General features: G+C 34.6%; 1 protein-coding gene and 2 long non-coding RNA genes across 4 annotated transcripts; 1 reads left to right on the forward strand and 2 right to left on the reverse strand.

The window, feature by feature from the left end:
* Positions 1–4,421: 4,421 nt before the first annotated feature.
* Positions 4,422–10,006, reverse strand: LOC141482345 (uncharacterized). Its single transcript, XM_074175445.1, has 5 exons — positions 9,809–10,006; positions 9,626–9,706; positions 8,690–9,512; positions 5,621–5,934; positions 4,422–4,591 (listed from the first exon to the last, which is right to left on the reverse strand). Exons 3-5 carry the CDS (start codon positions 9,376–9,378, stop codon positions 4,422–4,424), a joined length of 1,173 nt encoding a protein of 390 aa, XP_074031546.1. The 5' UTR covers positions 9,379–9,512; positions 9,626–9,706; positions 9,809–10,006.
* A 6,214-nt stretch (positions 10,007–16,220) lies between these two features.
* Positions 16,221–18,693, reverse strand: LOC141482291 (uncharacterized). Of its 2 annotated transcripts, XR_012465442.1 has the most exons (5): positions 18,573–18,693; positions 18,375–18,472; positions 16,763–17,998; positions 16,413–16,676; positions 16,221–16,352 (listed from the first exon to the last, which is right to left on the reverse strand). It is a non-coding gene; the product is annotated as an uncharacterized lncRNA (long non-coding RNA). The 2 variants fall into 2 exon arrangements; XR_012465441.1 differs by having other exon boundaries at positions 16,763–18,472.
* Positions 18,694–19,139: 446 nt separating this feature from the next.
* On the forward strand, positions 19,140–19,822 carry LOC141482292 (uncharacterized). Its single transcript, XR_012465443.1, has 3 exons — positions 19,140–19,280; positions 19,367–19,630; positions 19,691–19,822. It is a non-coding gene; the product is annotated as an uncharacterized lncRNA (long non-coding RNA).
* Positions 19,823–20,863: the final 1,041 nt, after the last annotated feature.

The raw sequence follows: 20,863 nt of genomic DNA on the forward strand, positions 1-20,863 counted from the left end.
AAAAAAATTATGTATTTTTAGAAAATAGATAAATTTTGTGATTCATTTACATTGGGTGATATAATTAATTGGTGAGTTTGATTAAATTCAAAGTTTATTTTTTCAAGAGCATGTTCATGAAGCTGTTTTTTCAATAATATTTTTATGTATAATATATTCTATGGAAAAATTTGATGAAAAGGAAGCCATGCTTTTAATTATTGTTTTGCTCTTTCAAAAATGAAATTTGAAATGATAATTATAAATTCATAACTTCTTGGAGAAAATTGATTGTTCTGTTTTTCACTTGAATTATCCATTTCAGAAATGAATGAACTTTCTAAAACTGTAGGAAATTTTTCATGTCGCCAAATTGTTATACCGTATTGTCGTATGAACAGTTACTACTGTTCATACGACCCAACAAATACAATTTTGGAACGCTTATAATATCTCTAAGAGTCTAAAAGTTGATAAACTGGTTTAATATTGGATGAAAATGGTGTTTACCCAAGCTTTAATATTTCTCCACTAACATCAGTTGTTAGAAATGCTGTTTCAAAATGACGTATGAGCACCAAAAGCAGCATAACCCTTCTTTTTGGTTTCACAATTTCTTTGCTGAAAACTAATCGAATAATCACAAGAAATTGTATAATCGATACTGATTGAGTTACTTTTTGAGAGGACATAACCTGTTTATTCAATTTTTAAAATTATTTGATAATTGTAATTGGTTACTTTAAATTAAACTGTAGGAATCTGGTGGAGAAATATTTTTATATCATAACCTCTCCAGCTAATATCCTAGATCCTGAATGCGTCTTTGGATGTAAAATTTATATCTATATAGTTTTTTTATGTGAACCCAAGTCAGCCTCCTTGATTCATTGGGATTGAGAAATTGTGTCAGATGAATTAATTTTTATTTTTGGTGGAGAGACGCACAAGACCGTTATACTTAGATAACCTTCAAGTAATGAAGTGAAAGGCTCTTAAGACTTTCGTAATTTACAAAGTTCCAACTCATCAATAACTTACTTACTTTTTGTTAAACTCGTTTCACAATGTACCTCGTATATCTCCTGAATATATTCTCAAATTTCCCCAGGTACTTCCGAAACTCCGTTCTAGTTATGAAAACAATAGCGTTATATGAATCATCAAAAAATTCGACATGAAGAATGGACCACAAATAAAAATGAAAAAGGGAATGCATCCAGAGTAAATCACAAATTTGTTTTCCTTTCAACACTGAATGTGATTTGCATACAGCGGAGCAATTTCGAATTAAAAAATTCATTAAAATGGAAATAATAATTCCAGACGAAATACTGCAAAAAATATTGTCATTTTGTTGGTAAAATATTGCATAAAACGTGAATAAATTCTATTTCATGAAGCAAGTACGAAAATAGAAATAAAACAAGAAAGGGCAAATAAAAAGCTTGCACACACATATAAATTACTTTTTAATATCACAGCATCATGAATCATCGCAGAAAAGCGTTGAATTTTCCAGGGCGGAAATTTACAAATTTAATACATCATTCATTTCGCATTTTAATTGCAAATTTCATGCAATAGTATTCCATCGTTCATGTACATGATGCATCAAACTGCGAAAGAATTGTAATGGTTTCTGTAGTGGGCCGAAGTGATATTTATGGTCATTGGAGGTGCTCTAGAACAAGGTTAAACACCTCAGAAGATATTTTATGTATTTATTATAACATGTATATAGTATTGGTGATCTGTGATTATTGCGTTGGGTCATGTATTGATTGTAAATTTTCCATGAAATGATTGCTCTTGAAGTTCAGAGTCTGAATGATGAATAATGAATTATTTCAGGGGGTCTAATATTTAAAGGATATTATGAGTATATAAGGCTTGAAGTGAACATACAAGTTTGAATTTTCTGAATCAACTTCTGAAATCATCAGGAAACGCGAATTTTGTGTCAGTCCTTCTTGCAGATTCCAAAATTCATTTTCATTTCAATTGGATTTATCCATCGAATGAGGCAAATGTGAATATTAACAGTGGAACAGTAATATAAGTAGATTAATAGACAGTACAGCATAGGAGAATTTGATGTATATATATATATATATATATATATATATATATATATATACATCCGGGTCCAGGATATGAATACAGATAGAAATTTTATCGAGTGTGTATGATACAAATGAAGAATGAAATAATTCGTGGACACAACACACAGGGCTATTCAAATTCGTTTCTATATAAACGTAACGTAAACGATAAGAGATAGAGTGTTCAAGCCAAGTTACTTCACGACGTTTCGATTTTTAGTATTCACAATCGTCTTCTGGACTGGACTTATTTCTCCGAAATCTGACTGTTTATAGGTCATTCGGGTGATTTCACCTATCCCTTCTTCCCTCTCACCGCTTCATCGATTTTAGCGGGAGCTAACCGTTTGGCGGGGGATGGTCGTGTTCCGCTTGATTAGAGGTTTCCATATGTTGCGCATCTCTACGCTAGCTTAGCTAAATGAGTTGTTGGACAACATATATGCGGCTGCTTTGAATTTTCCACCAAACCAGTGTTCCTCCTTGGTAATGATTTCAGCTTGAGCCCACTTGATATTAGGTTGATGAGTTCAATCATGCTCTGCTATTCCTGATTTGCTGGTTTCTCCTCACTGGGAATGTTTCTTGTGCTTGGCAATGCGAACTTTCAATGGCCTCTCAGTTTCACGGATGTATGATTCTCCACATAGATCTGAAGCAGGTTCTAATGTTATACTTGGACCCAATTCTTCCTATTCTTTCCGACAATCTTCTGATGTAGGGAAGTACAAGTACTCGTTGAGGCGGCTTCTCTTCCTTGTGAGGCTCTTGCTGCCGTCTACCTAAAGTCTGTTCCACCATCACTTTGGAGAGTCTTGATGACGAAGTCTTGATGATTCCTCTCTTTGTCGATCGATGCTGGTTGGATTCCTGGTTCAGATAATGTCCCGTGTGAGTGAGTTTTCGGTATACAGATGTTTTCCATTTAGTGTCGGCATCAAGAGGGAGTCTAGTTCTGCATTCCCATGGTTCCATATTATGAAGGAATCGTCCACGTATCTCAACCAGAATCGGGACTTTTTGTGGGCTTCTTCAATGGCCAAAGTTTCGAACCACTCCATATATATGTTGACTATAACCGGTGAAAGTGTCGATCCCATTGGCAGTCCCTCATCTTTGTTCCAACTCGAACTAACGTGACTTGAATCTCTCCACTTTTTATTTTTTTATTTTTATTTTCTTTTTTCATTTCTTCATTTTCATTTATTCAATTGTTCTATTTTTACTTGTATTTTATTCCACTATTATTTCATTTCAGGTTTATTTTGGTAAATAAAATTGTTATTTTCAGCTATTCATTTTCAATTCTTCTTTTTTGTTTGTTTCAGGGATTTCAAATTATTTTATATAGTAGACAATGTAAGTCCGAACTAGTGAAATTTATCCGGTTGATGGCGCGCAGAAAAACGAAGTAACACATTCAGGCACCTGTGCAACGTATTTTTTTTGATCTAGCAGCTTCAGGGTATGCTTAGGGGCGAAGCTCCATATATGAAAACAATACTTCAAAGGTATGATCTAAGCTTTATAAAACATCAAAAGTTGCTGAAGTATGTACAGTTTTCTGGCTCGTAATAGTGTTCCAAGCTTTTGAGAAGCAGTCTTTGCAGTTTCAGTGACATGATTGTGCCAAGACATATTGGTGTCCACTTCAATCCCCAACAAACTTATCGAAGCAGAAAGCGGAATTGTCTGTCCTGACATTTTTATATCCGGTTCGGAGACATTTATCAATTTGGAGAAAACCGATTTTCGTGGCATCAAATTGAACCTGGTTACTTCCACCCCAATTCGAAATCATTTCTAGATCCTCATTGAGATATGCAACCTCCTGGTGCCGGTGAAGATGTGTATCCGCAGCCGATGTTTAATCCAAATGAAATGACGGGACAAATGTGCTGTCGTCAGCGGAACAATATATTGGATTCTTAGTTTTTCCCAATAAGTTGTCGATGTACAATGAAAAGAGGGTTGGAGACAATATGGATCTCTGGGGCGTGTATCGTAAAAGTATTCGAGAGATATCCATCGATTGATATACTATAAAAAGAAGGTTGGAACGACCACTTGCAGGGAACGTTCTTCCAAGAAGCTGGAGAGCCTTGCACAAAAATGATATGACAAGACATAGCATCGAAATTTGGCCAGCAAAATATCATGCCACACACTGTCAAATGCCTTAGAAATATCAAGCACAGCACAACAGCTCTTGACTCCACATGTTTCTCAATTGCGTAATTCCAAATATGGGTGACATACAATAGATGGTCGCCTATTGATCTTTGTTTCCGAAAGACATATTGATAACCGCTCAAGATGTTAAAGCCTTTGAAATATTCAAGAGTGTGGTGGTTTACGGCTCTTTCCACGATTTTTTATATCACTAATAGCAAAGCGACTGGTCCCATCAGGAGATTTGATTGGGAAGCTATTTGACCTTCGAAGTATTTTGACCCTAGGAGCGTAATCATGCAGTCTCATCCCTAAAAGCGGAGGTTTGTCGATTCCTAAGAAAAAAAAATCGATAACATGCTTGACTTTGAGTTATAAGTTGTTTACAAGCATGTTATACACACGAATACTCGCCGCAGTTGACCAAGTGTTCGAACGGATATATGAGCAGAGAGGGTCGAAGAGAGGAGTGGCAGATTGTGAAGAGAACCTGCTCATTGATAGATATGTAACGCAGGACTCGATACAATATGAGCATAATCTCTCTATTGCCTGGATTGATTATCACAAGGCATTTGATACAACATCGCCTGAGCTCATCTTTGCATTTGCTCAGATGCCTTGCGGTGCCCAACAAAAAAGTGAGATGCCTTGAACAACTGAAACCAGTCTGGCAAACTCACTCCCCCATTATTTATGGTCAAGCCAGCGTCGAAACAGGGTGAGTCACTTTCAGAAGGGGTGTATTTCAGGGCGAATTCCTTAGTTCCCTTCTCTTCTGAATCTTACTATGCATCTCTTAAACTTTATGCCTCTGGAGAGAAGGATCTCCACTAGTTCTTGAGTGGAGATCACATTGTCTATTCGTAAGAATAGACAAATGTGCAATGGTGTATCTCAAAAGAAGACGATGCGGGGAATACGGAGAGGATGTGCCGGTCGTAGATAGAAGCATCCCAAACCATTTGGATGCCGGGAGACGTATATTCACCTCGGGATGGAACAACGCCACTCACAAGAGGTAACAGCAGTGAAGAACTCTCTCCGCGGCAAGCATCAGCACAAACTTCGATAGATCTAGTCATCGGAACTTTCGGGAAAGAACAAAGTTGCTGCAACAAATATGCTTGCCGTTGCAATCTCGCTCTACTCGTTTAAAGTAGTGAAGTGGACTCGGGAGGAGCTGTATCAACTCGACGTAAACACCCGATTAATGATGCAATGTAATCTTCTCTGAAGTCAGACTGTCAGATACGCTTTTTTCTCGACGTACAGCACCCGAAATGTAATTCCTCAGTTCTTTGTGATATGTCCAGTCTAGCAAAGAGCAAGACTTTTTATATTTACTAAATAGCTTTTTTTACTTGATATCATTTCCTTTATATTGTATGTGTGCCAAGGTTCTAGGGGTTTGGTTACTCTTTTTGTTCGATTGGGTGCATGTTTATTGAAAATATCCATTAAATTGCCATAGGAAAGGGAAATCATGTCGTTGACATCAATTGTGTCGTAGATATCATCCCAGTGCACTATACTCAAGTCGTTATTGAATGATTCTCTATTCAGCTCGTGAAAATCACCATATATATTTTTTTCTTTATTTTCAACTTTGCAGTTTGGAATGGAACAATTCACAGTTAAATGATCTAATGTACCAGCATCCGATACAAAAATAACTCTAAAAGAGTTTGAGAGTTATCAATTATGCGTGTGGGTTCATGGATTATAACACTTCATAAAATTTTTCAATAGTGAAGCACGCCTTTTATTTTTCAAAAGATCAATTTTCAAGTCTCCAGACTTGATAAAATAGAATAAATTAGGAATAGTTTCTTCAAGTTCCTTTAATCATTTAGGAATGTTAGCATTTGGAGAAAGATAAAATTCAAATATAAAGGTTTTATTTCCTATTTTAACCGATATCCATAACTGTTTCCGGTTGTTACTTAATAATGAGAAAATATTTTTGTGAGAAATTATTTTTTTCACATAGAAAGCAACCCCCCACCCCAATTTATTCTATCAACCCTTATCAAACTGCAAGAATTGATACCTATCACATTGGGGTCAGAGTTTGAGTCCAATCAAGTTTCAGTGAGTCCGAAATGTCAATATTCTCTGACGTGAAATAATCTACGAGTTTATCAAATCCACTGAAAATAGATCTCACATTGAAGAAAAAATATTCTAAACAACCAGTGACAACAGTAAACCTAGTAAAAAAAAGAATAATAAAATAGGTACCAAAAGACAATTTGTTCCAATTGAAAATCTCCGTAGGTATTTAGAAATTTTCAATAACAAGCGATTATTCAAAGATCAGTGATACAAGCTAAAGAAATCCAGAAATACAGTATTAAAAATAATAAAATTTTTGCATTTAGCTTTTTCGCATGCTATTCACACGGGGTCTCGAGTTTTATATTAGAATTGTTCTTCAGATATGCACTCAAATAGTCCGGGTTCGTCTCAATTTCATCTAATGAATAGAAATCGTTTCCAATGTCCAAATTATTGTTACGAATAGTAGCTGCAACTCCCAATTTTCTTGCCTCGTTCAAATGTCTTCTTAATCTTTTGTGGACCACTTGATTTTCGGGGCTCAGGTCATAAGCAACAAAGACTTCCTTGCCCTTGAGGTTGTGTAGATTTTGGAATATTTCAAGTTTTTTGTAGTATGACAAAAACACAATTTTTAACATGTTAGTTTTGTTAGAAAAATAATAAGCATTATTAAGATCTGGTAGACTTAGAATGATTTCTAGGCTGCTGCTCAGGTGAGATAATGCAGCATCAGTGCATTGGCTGCCAAGCCGAAAACAACAAGATTACTTCTACGCAATCTACGATCTTAAGATTGAACTTTTCCCGATAGTTTGATAATTTCTTTTTCCAAGGTAGCTAATCTATTGTTAACATCCAGTGAGTCATTCTTTTTTTCAGTGAGAGTTCAATAACCGTATCTAACGAAATGCTTTCCGTTTCTTGGTTTTTGTTGGCTGTCGTGTACATTTTCGTAAACATGTAGTATGATCACCAGGCCTAAATTTCACCTAAAGAAGTATACAAATTTTTATTATTTTATTTCATCTGTGGAAGGTTCCATGAACGAAATACCGACAATCGATATTGCATGTTAATTCACACAAATACAGCGGTTTTGTGGAGTAGTTAGGTAACTGTTACCTCATTCAAAATCCAAGTGACTGTCTATCCTCTAGGCACTTCACAGGGAAAAAAATTGTTATTTTATGATTCCCAGAACAGGTGCCAAATAGGATTCATTCACGAACTCACAGAGTCACGACTTGTTCCTTCACTGTTTTTCGCATGATATTGTGAAATCGAATAAGCTTCAATAGTCCAGAGAATTCACGTAATTTGATGATCATCAGACCAATTATAAATTTTCTATTCCCTCCGTTGTGATCTCTCCAATACATATCCTCTTTATAAACGAAACCGAATTCTTGAAAGCTTTTTTAGCTATTCAGTTTTGTTTGAATAAGTAAAGCACGAAGTATTCATTCAAAATGTCCGTATTATCAAAGTTTACCGAATACTATAAGTTGGTTCACTCCAAGGAATTCGTTTGTCGGTACGGCTCAGGATTGCATTTTTTGCGATTTCCATAAATCATATCGCCGACAGACGATGTCCGGAAGCCGCCGGCCGCATGACAGTTATACGAGGGCAGTTCTTATTCGCGATATCTACAGGGGACGTTCCGAAGTTGAAACTTCGCTTGCTCGGTTGTATCAGACAGATAAACAAAGATACGAAAGTAGTTGTTTGTCGATCAACTTCTAGAAACATGATAGATAAACTCATGAATAAATGATCTAAAAAACAGATCAGAATGATTTACTGATGAAATGATAAACATACGTTCAGAAAAACATGTTTTATTAACAAAAATAATACAATTATATAATGTTATATGTTTATAAATGATTTAAAATATTCAATTTTACATTGCATGATTTATGTTTCCTAACAATCTTCATGTCCTGGTTCATGAATTTTAAAGTATATCCGAACTCTTGTATATAAAGATATATAATAATCGAAGGGAAATTTTTGACATGGATGTGAGAAAAGAATTTTCGAATATTTTGTTTTCAAATACTGTCCAATTCCCTTCTCACTGCCGATTTTATCAAAATTTTCAATGAATATGTTTTCCATCTCTATTACATGGTCAACAATATCTCTTGATGGGAACTTGGGAAGCCAACTTGACTTTCATTTTTTGAAAATTATTTGAATAAATGTGGTCATTATTAAGTTTAGGTGCCAATTTATATTGTTTAGTTCTATCATAATTATACATTGTTTCTATGTAATGTTTTCTTGTTTCTCCACCCTGAAGTAAAAACTGATAGGAAAACAAATTGTTTCGTGCCGACTTCAGTAAGTGCGGGATATCAAACAAATATATAAGTTCATGATCGTCTATCAGAAATATGGGATTTTCGTCTGTAACATTCAAAGTTTTCACCAACTTCTGAAAATTTGAACCCTGATCGGAAACCACCCCCATGACATTTAGGCCTATACTTTTGCATCTTCGTACCGTTTTGAACAAAATATCTTTCAAATCATCAGAAGTTGCTGATGTCTTATAGAAAAAGTATGCAAGTGGTATTTTCCAATTGCTTGCCAAACCTCTGACCATTACTGTTAGAGCACTACTTGCTATGTCAGTAGAGGTCCCATTCAAACTCGTTTGGAAACCTACTATTTTGTCTCTGGAAATATCATAATAAAGATGAGATTTCAAAGATATTTCGTCTAGGCATAAAATACAATATCTTTCTTTCTCCTTCATGAGCCCAATCCTGAATTCAATAACACGAAAAATAAAATCGTTGAATCCTGGTTCAACAATCCAATTTTTCGTGAAACGATGAAGTGTACTTTTTGACGGTAATCTACAAATTGTTGAAAATGTTTTGTACGCTTTCGGACCAAGAAAATAAACAGTCAATGCAAACTGTTTGAATTCGTCACTATACCTGGACCCTTTTGGTGCTTTATTTATCAAAGAAAGCTGTGCTTTCAAGAGCTTACAATATTGCTCAGGATATTTTCGATCCAAAAACTTGAAAACATCATCCATAGTAATTCCTGTTTCGTCCAGTGCTCTTTTCGATGTTGAAGCTACTGTTTTCTCTAGTGATACAATTTTTTTTCGTAATGCCACTTTTCTTGGAGTTCCCGAAGAGAGTTTAGCAGATGTTTGGCTGCATTCATCTAAAAGAAAGATGTACGTACTTTCAATAATTGTTTTCTTGTCACCGTTTTTGTTTCCGAAGCATATAAAAATAGATCAGGTAAGTATATAATATAACGAAAAGATATTTCACCTCGTGATCCTAATTGATCCGTTTGAACCTGAGCATCAATGTAAATAAAATCCTTGCTAGTACCGGCAATGGCATCATCATCTGGAAGGTTTAAACAACAAAATTGATATTGTAAATTTCATATGTTAAAAAGTGGAATAAGATTTTTTCATCATTTGAATCTATAAACTTCACTGAACCAACCTTTCTGAGAACCATCTTGAGGCAGACGCAATGAAGGAACATCATAGCTATGAATACGAGAATTCACAATATCATCGGCTCTAAAATGTAAGCTGCAAATTTTAATTCTATTGTGACTCTGCTCTGGGGTAAGAGTAGCATATCTATGATTCCCAATGAAGCCTAATACATTTTTCCAACGTTGACACCTAAAAAAAATTCAAGTATATCAATCGATAAACTGAACATTTTGAAAAAAGATTGAAATGAGTTTGGATTGGCAAATGCCGGCGGTATATTTCGTTATGAATAATTTTATACAACAAAACCATAAAAGGTATAGATAGGTAAAATAAAAATTAATGGTGAATATATTGAATGCATACCTTTCACTGTACTTTGAGCAGCGGAAAAACGAAATACCTGGGCTTCCCACCGTACTCAGACAACCATCCACTGAGCAATACGTCGACATTTTCACAAAATAAATATTTCGAACTCCGAACGAACACAACACAATCACAATACCAAAGTTTACCGATTCTGTAGTCTTTGACAATACCAAACAATACGGACAACCTGTATATCTCGTGTGTCGACGAGAACTGGTAACTTCAAGCGACACACTGTACTACCTCGGCTGGTAATCACCCGCTGTCGCTAGCGGGCGGCGAGATTTCTCAGATGTCGAAAAATGAGCGAGTGACACGTCTTATAGTATTCTGTAGTCTTTGGTATTATTATGTAGAGGTACCACTTCAATGATGGGATTTATAATTTTCAAAATGTACAGTTAGTTCTTCAGGTAACTCGAGAAATGTCTTTTGCAGTACGGTATTTATAATGTAAGATTTACTGCAATATTAAAGACATATGGTATAAATTATCAGTAATCAATTGGTAATTAACTGAATGTAAAAGGAAGGAATTGAGAAACAGTACGCGAATGAATATTTAATGTGAAATATTATCTTGAAACATCTATGAATAACAGATATTCGCATAGTTGAAAAATTGCTGAAATATTGGAGTTAATTTGTACTATGCACGTTAAGGTAAACGGAAGATATTCGAATAAAAAATTAGTTGATGAAATATCCTCAATGACGATCTATTATTCCATCAACGTGTCACCTACTTTTTTCATAGAAACTGTAATTCGGGTAGTTTATGTCAAACGAGGGTCTTACCTTTAAGGATTCGAATAGGAGAGGAGAGACTAATTGAAATCATCAGGAAGTACACTGTTCTAATGAATAAAAATTATTCATATCTGATGAAATTAGTACTCGATACTTGGAGAATTCAATTCAAAAGTGTTTTATCAACTCAGAAATGAGATATGTTTATAGAACATGGACTTCATGTGCACAAACATACCCTGAAGTCGCTAGATTCCATCCAGAAAAGAGCAATCCACCTGATCGGAGACGCGAACATCACGTGCAACCTTGATAGCCTGGAACATCGAAGAACGGTTGGAGATTTGTCTCTCTTCTATAGATACTTTCACGGAAAGTGTTCAAGTGACTTGGTATATTTGATTCCACCAAGAGCGGACATATCAGACATACGCGACAGACTGTGGCTGCTCATCGTTTTGAGGTTCAACTCAGTACACCTCGAAATTCACTGTTCTCAGGCACCGCTCTGAGAGCGCCTTGAGAATTTTTCTGTAGTGCTTGTGTTTCGTCCTTAAAAAAGTACATATTTTCATGAATTGAGCTAATACCGCAATCCAACATAATCATGAAACCAATATTTTGCAAATAAAATGTTCAGTAGGCTAGGTTGAATAATAGGGAAAGTCTCAAACCCACACAGGCGCTATCTTACAGATAATGAAACTGATTGAGAAATATTGTCATTTTTCACCGATAAAGGGGAGCTGAAGAGCTGAATTGAAAGATTGGGGTTATTGTTATATTTTGGTTCTCGAATAGTTTGCACATTTCCGAAATACCCCTATCAGTACATTTCAATTACACATAATTCTGTTACATCTGGTCAGCTCCTCTGACCAGATTTATTATCATTGTTTCGAAAGTCAACAACATTTATAATATAAAATTATAATAAAATAATTTCAGGTTTCGATTAACTCATGTAGGTTTCGAAAATTCAAAAACAATTAACTTCATGTCTATCAAAATAGGAGGTTGAATGATTGCAAAACTTGAAGTCATATATAAATTATAAAATTGCGTAACTTGATACTAACAGAGAAATGTCCACAGCTTGCGATAGGTTCAATTTATTATTGATTTCTCCGTTATGTCTTTTATAAAGTAGTCGTTACTATTTCAAACATATGTGACATAATATTAACATGAATTTGTCGTTAAGTTGTACATCCGCAATTGAAGATTCATATATTTATACCTGCTCCTCATGGTTGTGTTTGATTTCCTATGATATTCGAATAAGTGAGGTATAAATAAATATCGATTGGAATCGTACTCGAACACATGATATTTTACTATCTGCAATCAGTTATGATGTGCAGCAGAAAAAGTTCTCAAATCCAGAGGTTACTGAAAACATATGTTTTGAAAAATTTGAAAATATTTAATGAAACTATCAAAATCTAATCCACGATAACAGTGTCTTCATTAGTTATAGATTTCGTCAATGATTCTTGACGATTTTTGCCAAGTTGTTGGAAAGTGGGATGTTTTTAAGTAAAATTGATGATTTATTATTAATTCAAAAGCTATCTGAGTAATAATGCTCCCAAGCATCTTCCACGATCTTTATACACATTCAGTCTCTCACAGTTTTCACTATAATATTCGACTGCAATTTTCTAATCTCTCTGTTCATATGTGTTTCCTAAAGAAACATCTCACAGCATCTCAATGAAATTTTTTTATGGTTTTCACTTCAACATGTTAATTTTTGGAAATTGCTTTCAAAAACATAGATTTTGATAACATTTCCTTCGTCTGACTTTTCTGAGACACATTTCAACAGACTGCGATACATAATAATGATATCGAGTAGAAATTTGCGAAAATTTTTCTCAAGAAAGCTCCTGCACATCTTTCAACAAGGTGAGTCATAAAAAGGAATACAAAGGGCTGTTTGGAATGAGACTGTTCAGAATTTAAGGGAGGAAAAAAGTTCTTTCATCCCATTGTATGAAAGTTAATGGTGCTGAGTTCGAACATTTCTGGATACAGAATTAAAAAACTTTTCAATGAGGAATCACTCGACTATCATTTCCATTTGAAATTTTCCACAGGTCGATGGTTAGGGGTAGGAAGTGACTGACAAGCAAATTTCGTCAATCTTTCCTTTTTGTTGCCCATCTTTGCATTTGGCTACACTGCGCTGATGAGGCCAATAGCCAGAAATAGCCAGAAACATGTGTCCGCGGTGTGGGGACGAGTATGTATGATATAAATCAATATGATATAAATTAATATTAACGAGTATGTATGTTATAAATCAATATGATATAAATTAATATTTATATCTCTGTATTTATATCTTGGACCCGGAAGTCACGCAGGTAGCTATAGCTGCCTACGTGGTGATGTTAGATGATGCCTGGGAATTCTAGGTCTTCTAATTGAAACCACAAATGTGCGGTTAGCTCCTGTTGGTGACACCGTGTATACGTGATGTTTTTCATTTTTGGTAACCAGTTGTTGTCCATCTTTGCAATTGGCTGCACCGCGCTGATGAGGCCAATAGCCAGAAACACGTGTCCGCGGTTTGCCCCTATTTTTTGAGTGTTCTGTCCACGAATTTCCCCCTTTTGATTTATATCATACACACTCATTAATATTTATATCTCTGTATATATATATATATATATATATATATATATATATATATATATATATATATATATTCCGCTTCACTGATTCCGTGCGGAAAATGGAAAGTAGAGAAAGTGAAAGTATTTCAACGACCTATAAAATAGTCATCTCTCGGAGGAATCAGTCCAGTCATCACCCGAAGACGATTGTAGATACCAACAATCGAAACGTCGTGAACTAACGTGACTTGGAATCTCTACACTTTATCTTTATTATTTTCTTTTTTGCATTCCTTTAATTTTTATTTATTCAATTATTATATTTTTACTTGTAGGTTATTTCACTATCATTTCATTTCAGGTTTATTGTTGCTTAATATAATTGTTATTTTCAACTATTCTTTGTTAATTATTCTTTTTTACTTGTTTCAGGGATTTCAAATCATTTTATATAGTAGACAATGGAAGTCCGAACTAGTGAGATTCATCACGAAACATTGTCAATCACCTTCAAACAAACGAAATAGGGTGTCAGTTGAATTATGGCGAAGTTGCGTATTTTGGAGAACTATTCGATGATTAAAAAAATCGAATATATCTGGAGATATATTGGAAAAACCAAAAAATCCCAAATTATTTTTTGGCCTATATCTTCTTTATTCACAGACATATTGGAAATCTGTCCATATATTGCTATTGGCACTTGATGTGGGCTATCAGAATCTGTCCATGAATTTTTTATACAGGGTGTCATCTGACTTGGGCCACCTCCATCTTTGGAGATTGAACTGGTTTATTCTTCCTCTTTTCAAGCATATTCAAATTTCACTCCGGGCTATATTGAGTTGGAGTGACATATTTCTCAAACTTAAATGGGGATCTTGAATTGGTTGTAAATTTTGGAAACTGTACAGGAGTATCAAGTGGGTGTCTTCAGTTGAATTCAGAAGCTGCTTCACGATAAGATCTCGCACCTTCTCTAATCATCAGTATTACTTCAATTTTCTCTTGTATATTTCGTCGGGACATATTTTAGAATAATTCGATATAAAAATCAGTAGATATCTAATATATAAAAATGGATGTTTGTTGGTTGGTTGGTTGGCGCTGTAGAACAATTTTTTGAAAGCACTGTTCTATAACGCTGCGCACGCCTAAGTTCGTTGATTCTGATTCTGTCAAAACATTGGAACAGCAGCGATACAGCAACATAGTACTAATCAGCACTACAACCACTAAATTCTACACGTGCGAAGCCGCGAGCAACAACTAGTCTACCATAAAAGAAACTTACAGGAACACACAAACAACAGCATCAATAGGATCAACAGGAACAACTGGAACAACAAAAGCAACAGGAACAATAACAGAGTTAACACGAGGAAGTAAGACTGAATTTAATATGCTCTATCTACAATATTGTTGGTTGTATCAATATTCATTTGTTTTCCACGGCAACGAAAGGACATCCCTTGATTTTTATTGAATACAAGAATTCGAATTCGCGAAAGAGGATGACAGTGGTTTGAAACTAAACAAATATTCAAAGATCATAAAATACAATGATTTTTACTGTGGAAATTTCCGTAGGTTGAATTGATTTATTTCTTAACTGAGAGCACCATAAGCTAATGCTTAAATTTCAATATTATTCTCCATTAGAAGTATTGGTTCAGGTAAAAAGTGATTTTAGTATAACCTTCAAGTTTGCTAATTCGACAATTCTACGTCAACAATTAGTGCTTCCAAGAAAAGACAAATTTGGATTTTTCAGGGCTGATATTTTTTCAGGGCTGATATTTTTTTAGGAAAAAGGTGTATCTGTAGTAATTTCGAGGTTCGGATCACGAATCTGAAGGATTTTTGGCCTATTTTGCTCCCTATTATGTTTTACTGTAAAAGTGGGTTCTTCCATCCCGACTGGAAGGCAGTTTTTTTCACTTGGGTTACCACCATATAGCCAGTAAGTGTATTTCCAGCATTTCCATCAATCCTGTGAGTTTCGTTATTCTACCTTGATAATTACGGAAGTTACGGGGTTACTTCCATGAAAAGTGAGACAAAATGGATTTTTCAGGGTTGACATTTTTTCAGAAAGAAGGTGTATCTGCCTGAGTCTCTGGAAATCAATAAGGGTAAACGTTTAGGTTTGCTGTTGAACGACCAACACGAGGTTGACCATTCGCTATTGTTAAAACTTTTTTCACAGTATCAATAATTTTATGCATATTGAGAAATTTACCTGCTGTCTTAGAACTGAGATAGTAATTGGTTTATAAATTATATACATGTTATAATAATAATAATAATATCATAATAATATATTTATTCAACAAATGACAGAGTCATATGATACATAATAATTTAAGCAGACAGTTAAATGGTTTTGATGATATTTTTGTACATAATTTACATTCTACATGAAATGAAATATGAATGAATAAATATGTGTGATAATCCACAAAAACATATGCTTGTCGTGGAACAATGAAAAAATAATGATAGTAAATGATAAAGGATGTTGTCGAAAGATCAATTACCGTATACACATTTACACATATATAAATGAAGTTATTTGAGATTAATAGTATCGAAGACCTTTGTAGAACAGTATTTTGGTGTTACGTTCATTTTGAACCTCAGGTATGTTAGTAATAACACGCTACCTTACTATAATTATTTCATTCATTTACTAGTTCAACATAAACTATTACAAAGATTATCTAGAGAACATATTTTATTAGAACACCTTGTATATTGAGTCTGAGTCTGGTATTTTGGTACTGCCTAAAGGAACACCTACAAACAGGTCAATTTGCATCATAATATTCGTTAAATCTGTAAAAGATATGTTGGTACCTCCTTATCATTCCTTAATTATTGTAGATAGTTTACACCATGTCAAAAATGCGATAATTTATTCTAGCCTTGCAGAGAGTTTGGCAACTTCAGAATATCATCTCCAACAGCTCTATAATATATTCCTCTAGTCATATCGCGATGTAGATACTTGTAACAATACTCCATATATTGACTCCTCATCATTAAGTAAACGGTAAAGACGGCTCTGAGTGAGTATTTCTTGGACATCTGATGAAATAATGATCATCGGATCGATTGTAGCTGAGAGAGATTACGAATCATTAAAAGAATGTACTCAAAAAGACGTGTTCTGAATTATTTTTAAAAGTATAAGTATGCATGCTTACCTTCTTCATTCGTCAATCGCAGTAGCTTACTTCTTTCGTCTCGACCACGATTCGATTAATTATGACTTGGAAGATCTAACAAATTTGTTTTATTGATTTGTGTACATCTTGTCTGAATGGTAGGTTAGAAACATTTCATCGGTATTTAGCTCGTCGATGTTGCCAACTATTCCAGCCGAAATTCTCTAGAATCGGGTTCGGTTAAGGAATACCTTGTACTAGAGTTGTGTTGGGACAATAAATATTTATTGTAAATTTTGTATATTTCGAATGGGTTGTATATAATATTTGTCATGTAGTGTTGCAATCGGAAGGAGCATTCAACCTTCATCAGATCTGCAACTTCAGTTGTTTTCACGAAACAGACTTGGGATAGAGTATTCCGTCGAAGGTCAATGACTCGTAGTAGGTGGCTTTTCTATTTCAACTGACAGGAAGGTCATTCGATCGAGAATGTCATTTGTCCTTTTTGTGTGCTGATCAAGTAAAGGAAGGTGTTAGTATTCGTTGACTCGTGAAATTTCATGATATTTCAATCATCCTTCATTGGGCTATATTTTACGAGACAAATTTTCAAGCTGAGGTTATACTGGTGTTACGATTTGGCGTATTTTTGTTATATAACCACGGCTATACTTGTTAGAGGATTTTTAAAGAATCTCACCTAACCTTGAAAGTGTAAGCATTTCCATCGGAATCATTTACCAGGTATGTGTATATATTTGTTATGTTCGAGTACATCTTCATTCGTCTAAGCTTTGTTATATCGGTATTTTTGGTATTCACCAAATCTTTTTCTTATTGTCAGATGCGACAAGGCCGAATTTCATTTAATGTATGTCCACCATCTAAGTAACCAGCTTTTCAAGTGGAAGTCGCAGTTCGTAAAAACCCCTTTCGGCCAGGGTAAGTTAATGTATATTTTTTCTTTTATGATTATTTCGATTGAGGGTTCATGGAAACGCTGAAATCAGAACAGCTGTTGAAATAAGTTTTTATTTGTTAGAAATAAATTTTGAAACGTTGCCAGATCTCAAATTTAGATTCTGACATGTAAATGGGAGTAGCAAGCAACTATATAGCGTCTGACGCAGGTAAGCAACCGTTATCTAACGTTACTCGTACCATAAGCGATAGTCCCTTTTAGGTATCCGCCTTGCACATAGCCTCTCAATGTGTTCAGAATTCCAGGAATTATTGGACTCCAAAGACCAATAGGAGAAGATAAAAAAAACCCTGTCAGAAAGGGAAATTCAAATTAGAAAACTCTACAAAACTGAAAAATCAAATCCCACTTTTGACTAAACCGGTAAGAGCAATTGAAATTACAAACCCCCAATGAAACATTGAAAGACAAAAACATTGTTTTATTCGCTACGAAATATATAGTACTCCCTGTATAAGTGAATAAAAGGAAATGATAATTGAAAATCTAACGCGAACCCATTTTTGGGAATTGGTTTCCAAATGTACAAATAAATTTGAGATCTGGCAACGTTTCAAAATTTATTTCTAACAAATAAAAACTTATTTCAACAGCTGTTCTGATTTCAGCGTTTCCATGAACCCTCAATCGAAATAATCATAAAAGAAAAAATATACATTAACTTACCCTGGCCGAAAGGGGTTTTTACGAACTGCGACTTCCACTTGAAAAGCTGGTTACTTAGATGGTGGACATACATTAAATGAAATTCGGCCTTGTCGCATCTGACAATAAGAAAAAGATTTGGTGAATACCAAAAATACCGATATAACAAAGCTTAGACGAATGAAGATGTACTCGAACATAACAAATATATACACATACCTGGTAAATGATTCCGATGGAAATGCTTACACTTTCAAGGTTAGGTGAGATTCTTTAAAAATCCTCTAACAAGTATAGCCGTGGTTATATAACAAAAATACGCCAAATCGTAACACCAGTATAATCTCAGCTTGAAAATTTGTCTCGTAAAATATAGCCCAATGAAGGATGATTGAAATATCATGAAATTTCACGAGTCAACGAATACTAACACCTTCCTTTACTTGATCAGCACACAAAAAGGACAAATGACATTCTCGATCGAATGACCTTCCTGTCAGTTGAAATAGAAAAGCCACCTACTACGAGTCATTGACCTTCGACGGAATACTCTATCCCAAGTCTGTTTCGTGAAAACAACTGAAGTTGCAGATCTGATGAAGGTTGAATGCTCCTTCCGATTGCAACACTACATGACAAATATTATATACAACCCATTCGAAATATACAAAATTTACAATAAATATTTATTGTCCCAACACAACTCTAGTACAAGGTATTCCTTAACCGAACCCGATTCTAGAGAATTTCGGCTGGAATAGTTGGCAACATCGACGAGCTAAATACCGATGAAATGTTTCTAACCTACCATTCAGACAAGATGTACACAAATCAATAAAACAAATTTGTTAGATCTTCCAAGTCATAATTAATCGAATCGTGGTCGAGACGAAAGAAGTAAGCTACTGCGATTGACGAATGAAGAAGGTAAGCATGCATACTTATACTTTTAAAAATAATTCAGAACACGTCTTTTTGAGTACATTCTTTTAATGATTCGTAATCTCTCTCAGCTACAATCGATCCGATGATCATTATTTCATCAGATGTCCAAGAAATACTCACTCAGAGCCGTCTTTACCGTTTACTTAATGATGAGGAGTCAATATATGGAGTATTGTTACAAGTATCTACATCGCGATATGACTAGAGGAATATATTATAGAGCTGTTGGAGATGATATTCTGAAGTTGCCAAACTCTCTGCAAGGCTAGAATAAATTATCGCATTTTTGACATGGTGTAAACTATCTACAATAATTAAGGAATGATAAGGAGGTACCAACATATCTTTTACAGATTTAACGAATATTATGATGCAAATTGACCTGTTTGTAGGTGTTCCTTTAGGCAGTACCAAAATACCAGACTCAGACTCAATATACAAGGTGTTCTAATAAAATATGTTCTCTAGATAATCTTTGTAATAGTTTATGTTGAACTAGTAAATGAATGAAATAATTATAGTAAGGTAGCGTGTTATTACTAACATACCTGAGGTTCAAAATGAACGTAACATTGGTCCTATTGTATTATTTTAGAAATCATTCTGCATATCGATCAGTTGATAGGTGAATTGTCTAGGAAGGTTTGATATCCAATTTTTCAGTTCTTTCTTGAATAGGCTTAGCGAGTTGATTGTTTTCAGTTCACCGGAAACTGCATTTTATATTCTGGATTTGAGGAAATATTATGAACGTTGTGATATTGCTTTAGAGACGAAGGGCACTGCGAGGTGGTTATCTCTTTCGGAGTGTTACATATGTGCACATAGTAATTTTTAGATAATTCTTTTTTCTGCTTCACCATCAAGACGTTCAAAAATAATTGTTTAGTATCTAAAACTTTTGCTAGTTGATAAATTCCATCACTGGAATATAATCGATCTTTCGAGTATATTATCTTCAGTATCCATTTCTGGAGTACGTCGAGTTCGTTCATTTGATTATGCTTCCACTATCAACCAATTGAGTCAGGTACCTACTACTGTTGTATATAAGAATTGTAGTCCAGTGTGTTATATTCATTTCTACTGAGGAAACTACGATGTTAGCGAAACGCGAAAAAAAAATGTTTGTGAAAATTGTTTAATCATTATCACGGATTATATTCATAGTCTTCAGTTCCCTACGGCTGTGTACCTACTCTATTTTCTCTCTATAACTCCAGCTTCATATTTGCTTTATCAGTATTACTACTTTTTGAAAGTTTTGGATTTTTCCCTAAATCTCGTCACTTTTCAGCCGATGAAACTGTGAAATGCCTACGATTGGAACAAAAAAATGAGAGATTCAGCAATTCAAAGAGGTTGATTTCTAATGGTATCTATGCTGAATCGAATAAAAAAATCAGATATTTTACACACTTGGATGCTTACGCCACTGGAATCAGATTGACCGAGAGAGTGAACTTTGAAGTTTACTGTGCGTGATTAAACTGTTTGTTACTGATCGAATACCGCGTGACTAGAAAAGCTATTAGCGACTCATGAAACAAAGCAACAAATTCTCT

The sequence above is a fragment of the Leptinotarsa decemlineata genome, unplaced genomic scaffold (genome assembly GCF_025532065.1).
Source record: "Leptinotarsa decemlineata unplaced genomic scaffold, Ldec_3_MD MMD2_tig00001019_RagTag_RagTag, whole genome shotgun sequence".
NCBI classification, from domain to species: domain Eukaryota; kingdom Metazoa; phylum Arthropoda; class Insecta; order Coleoptera; family Chrysomelidae; genus Leptinotarsa; species Leptinotarsa decemlineata.

Bases quoted from the DNA above. Each gene is read 5' to 3' on its own strand.
- LOC141482345 (XM_074175445.1), bottom strand. From the start codon at position 9,378: ATGGATGATGTTTTCAAGTTTTTGGATCGAAAATATCCTGAGCAATAT. The intron at 5,935-8,689 runs GTTTGATATCCC...AAACTCTTTTAG, and splicing joins GATCATGAACTTATATATTT to AGTTATTTTTGTATCGGATG. The intron at 4,592-5,620 runs GTAAAAAAAGCT...TTTTTTTCTTAG, and splicing joins TATAAAGGAAATGATATCAA to GAATCGACAAACCTCCGCTT.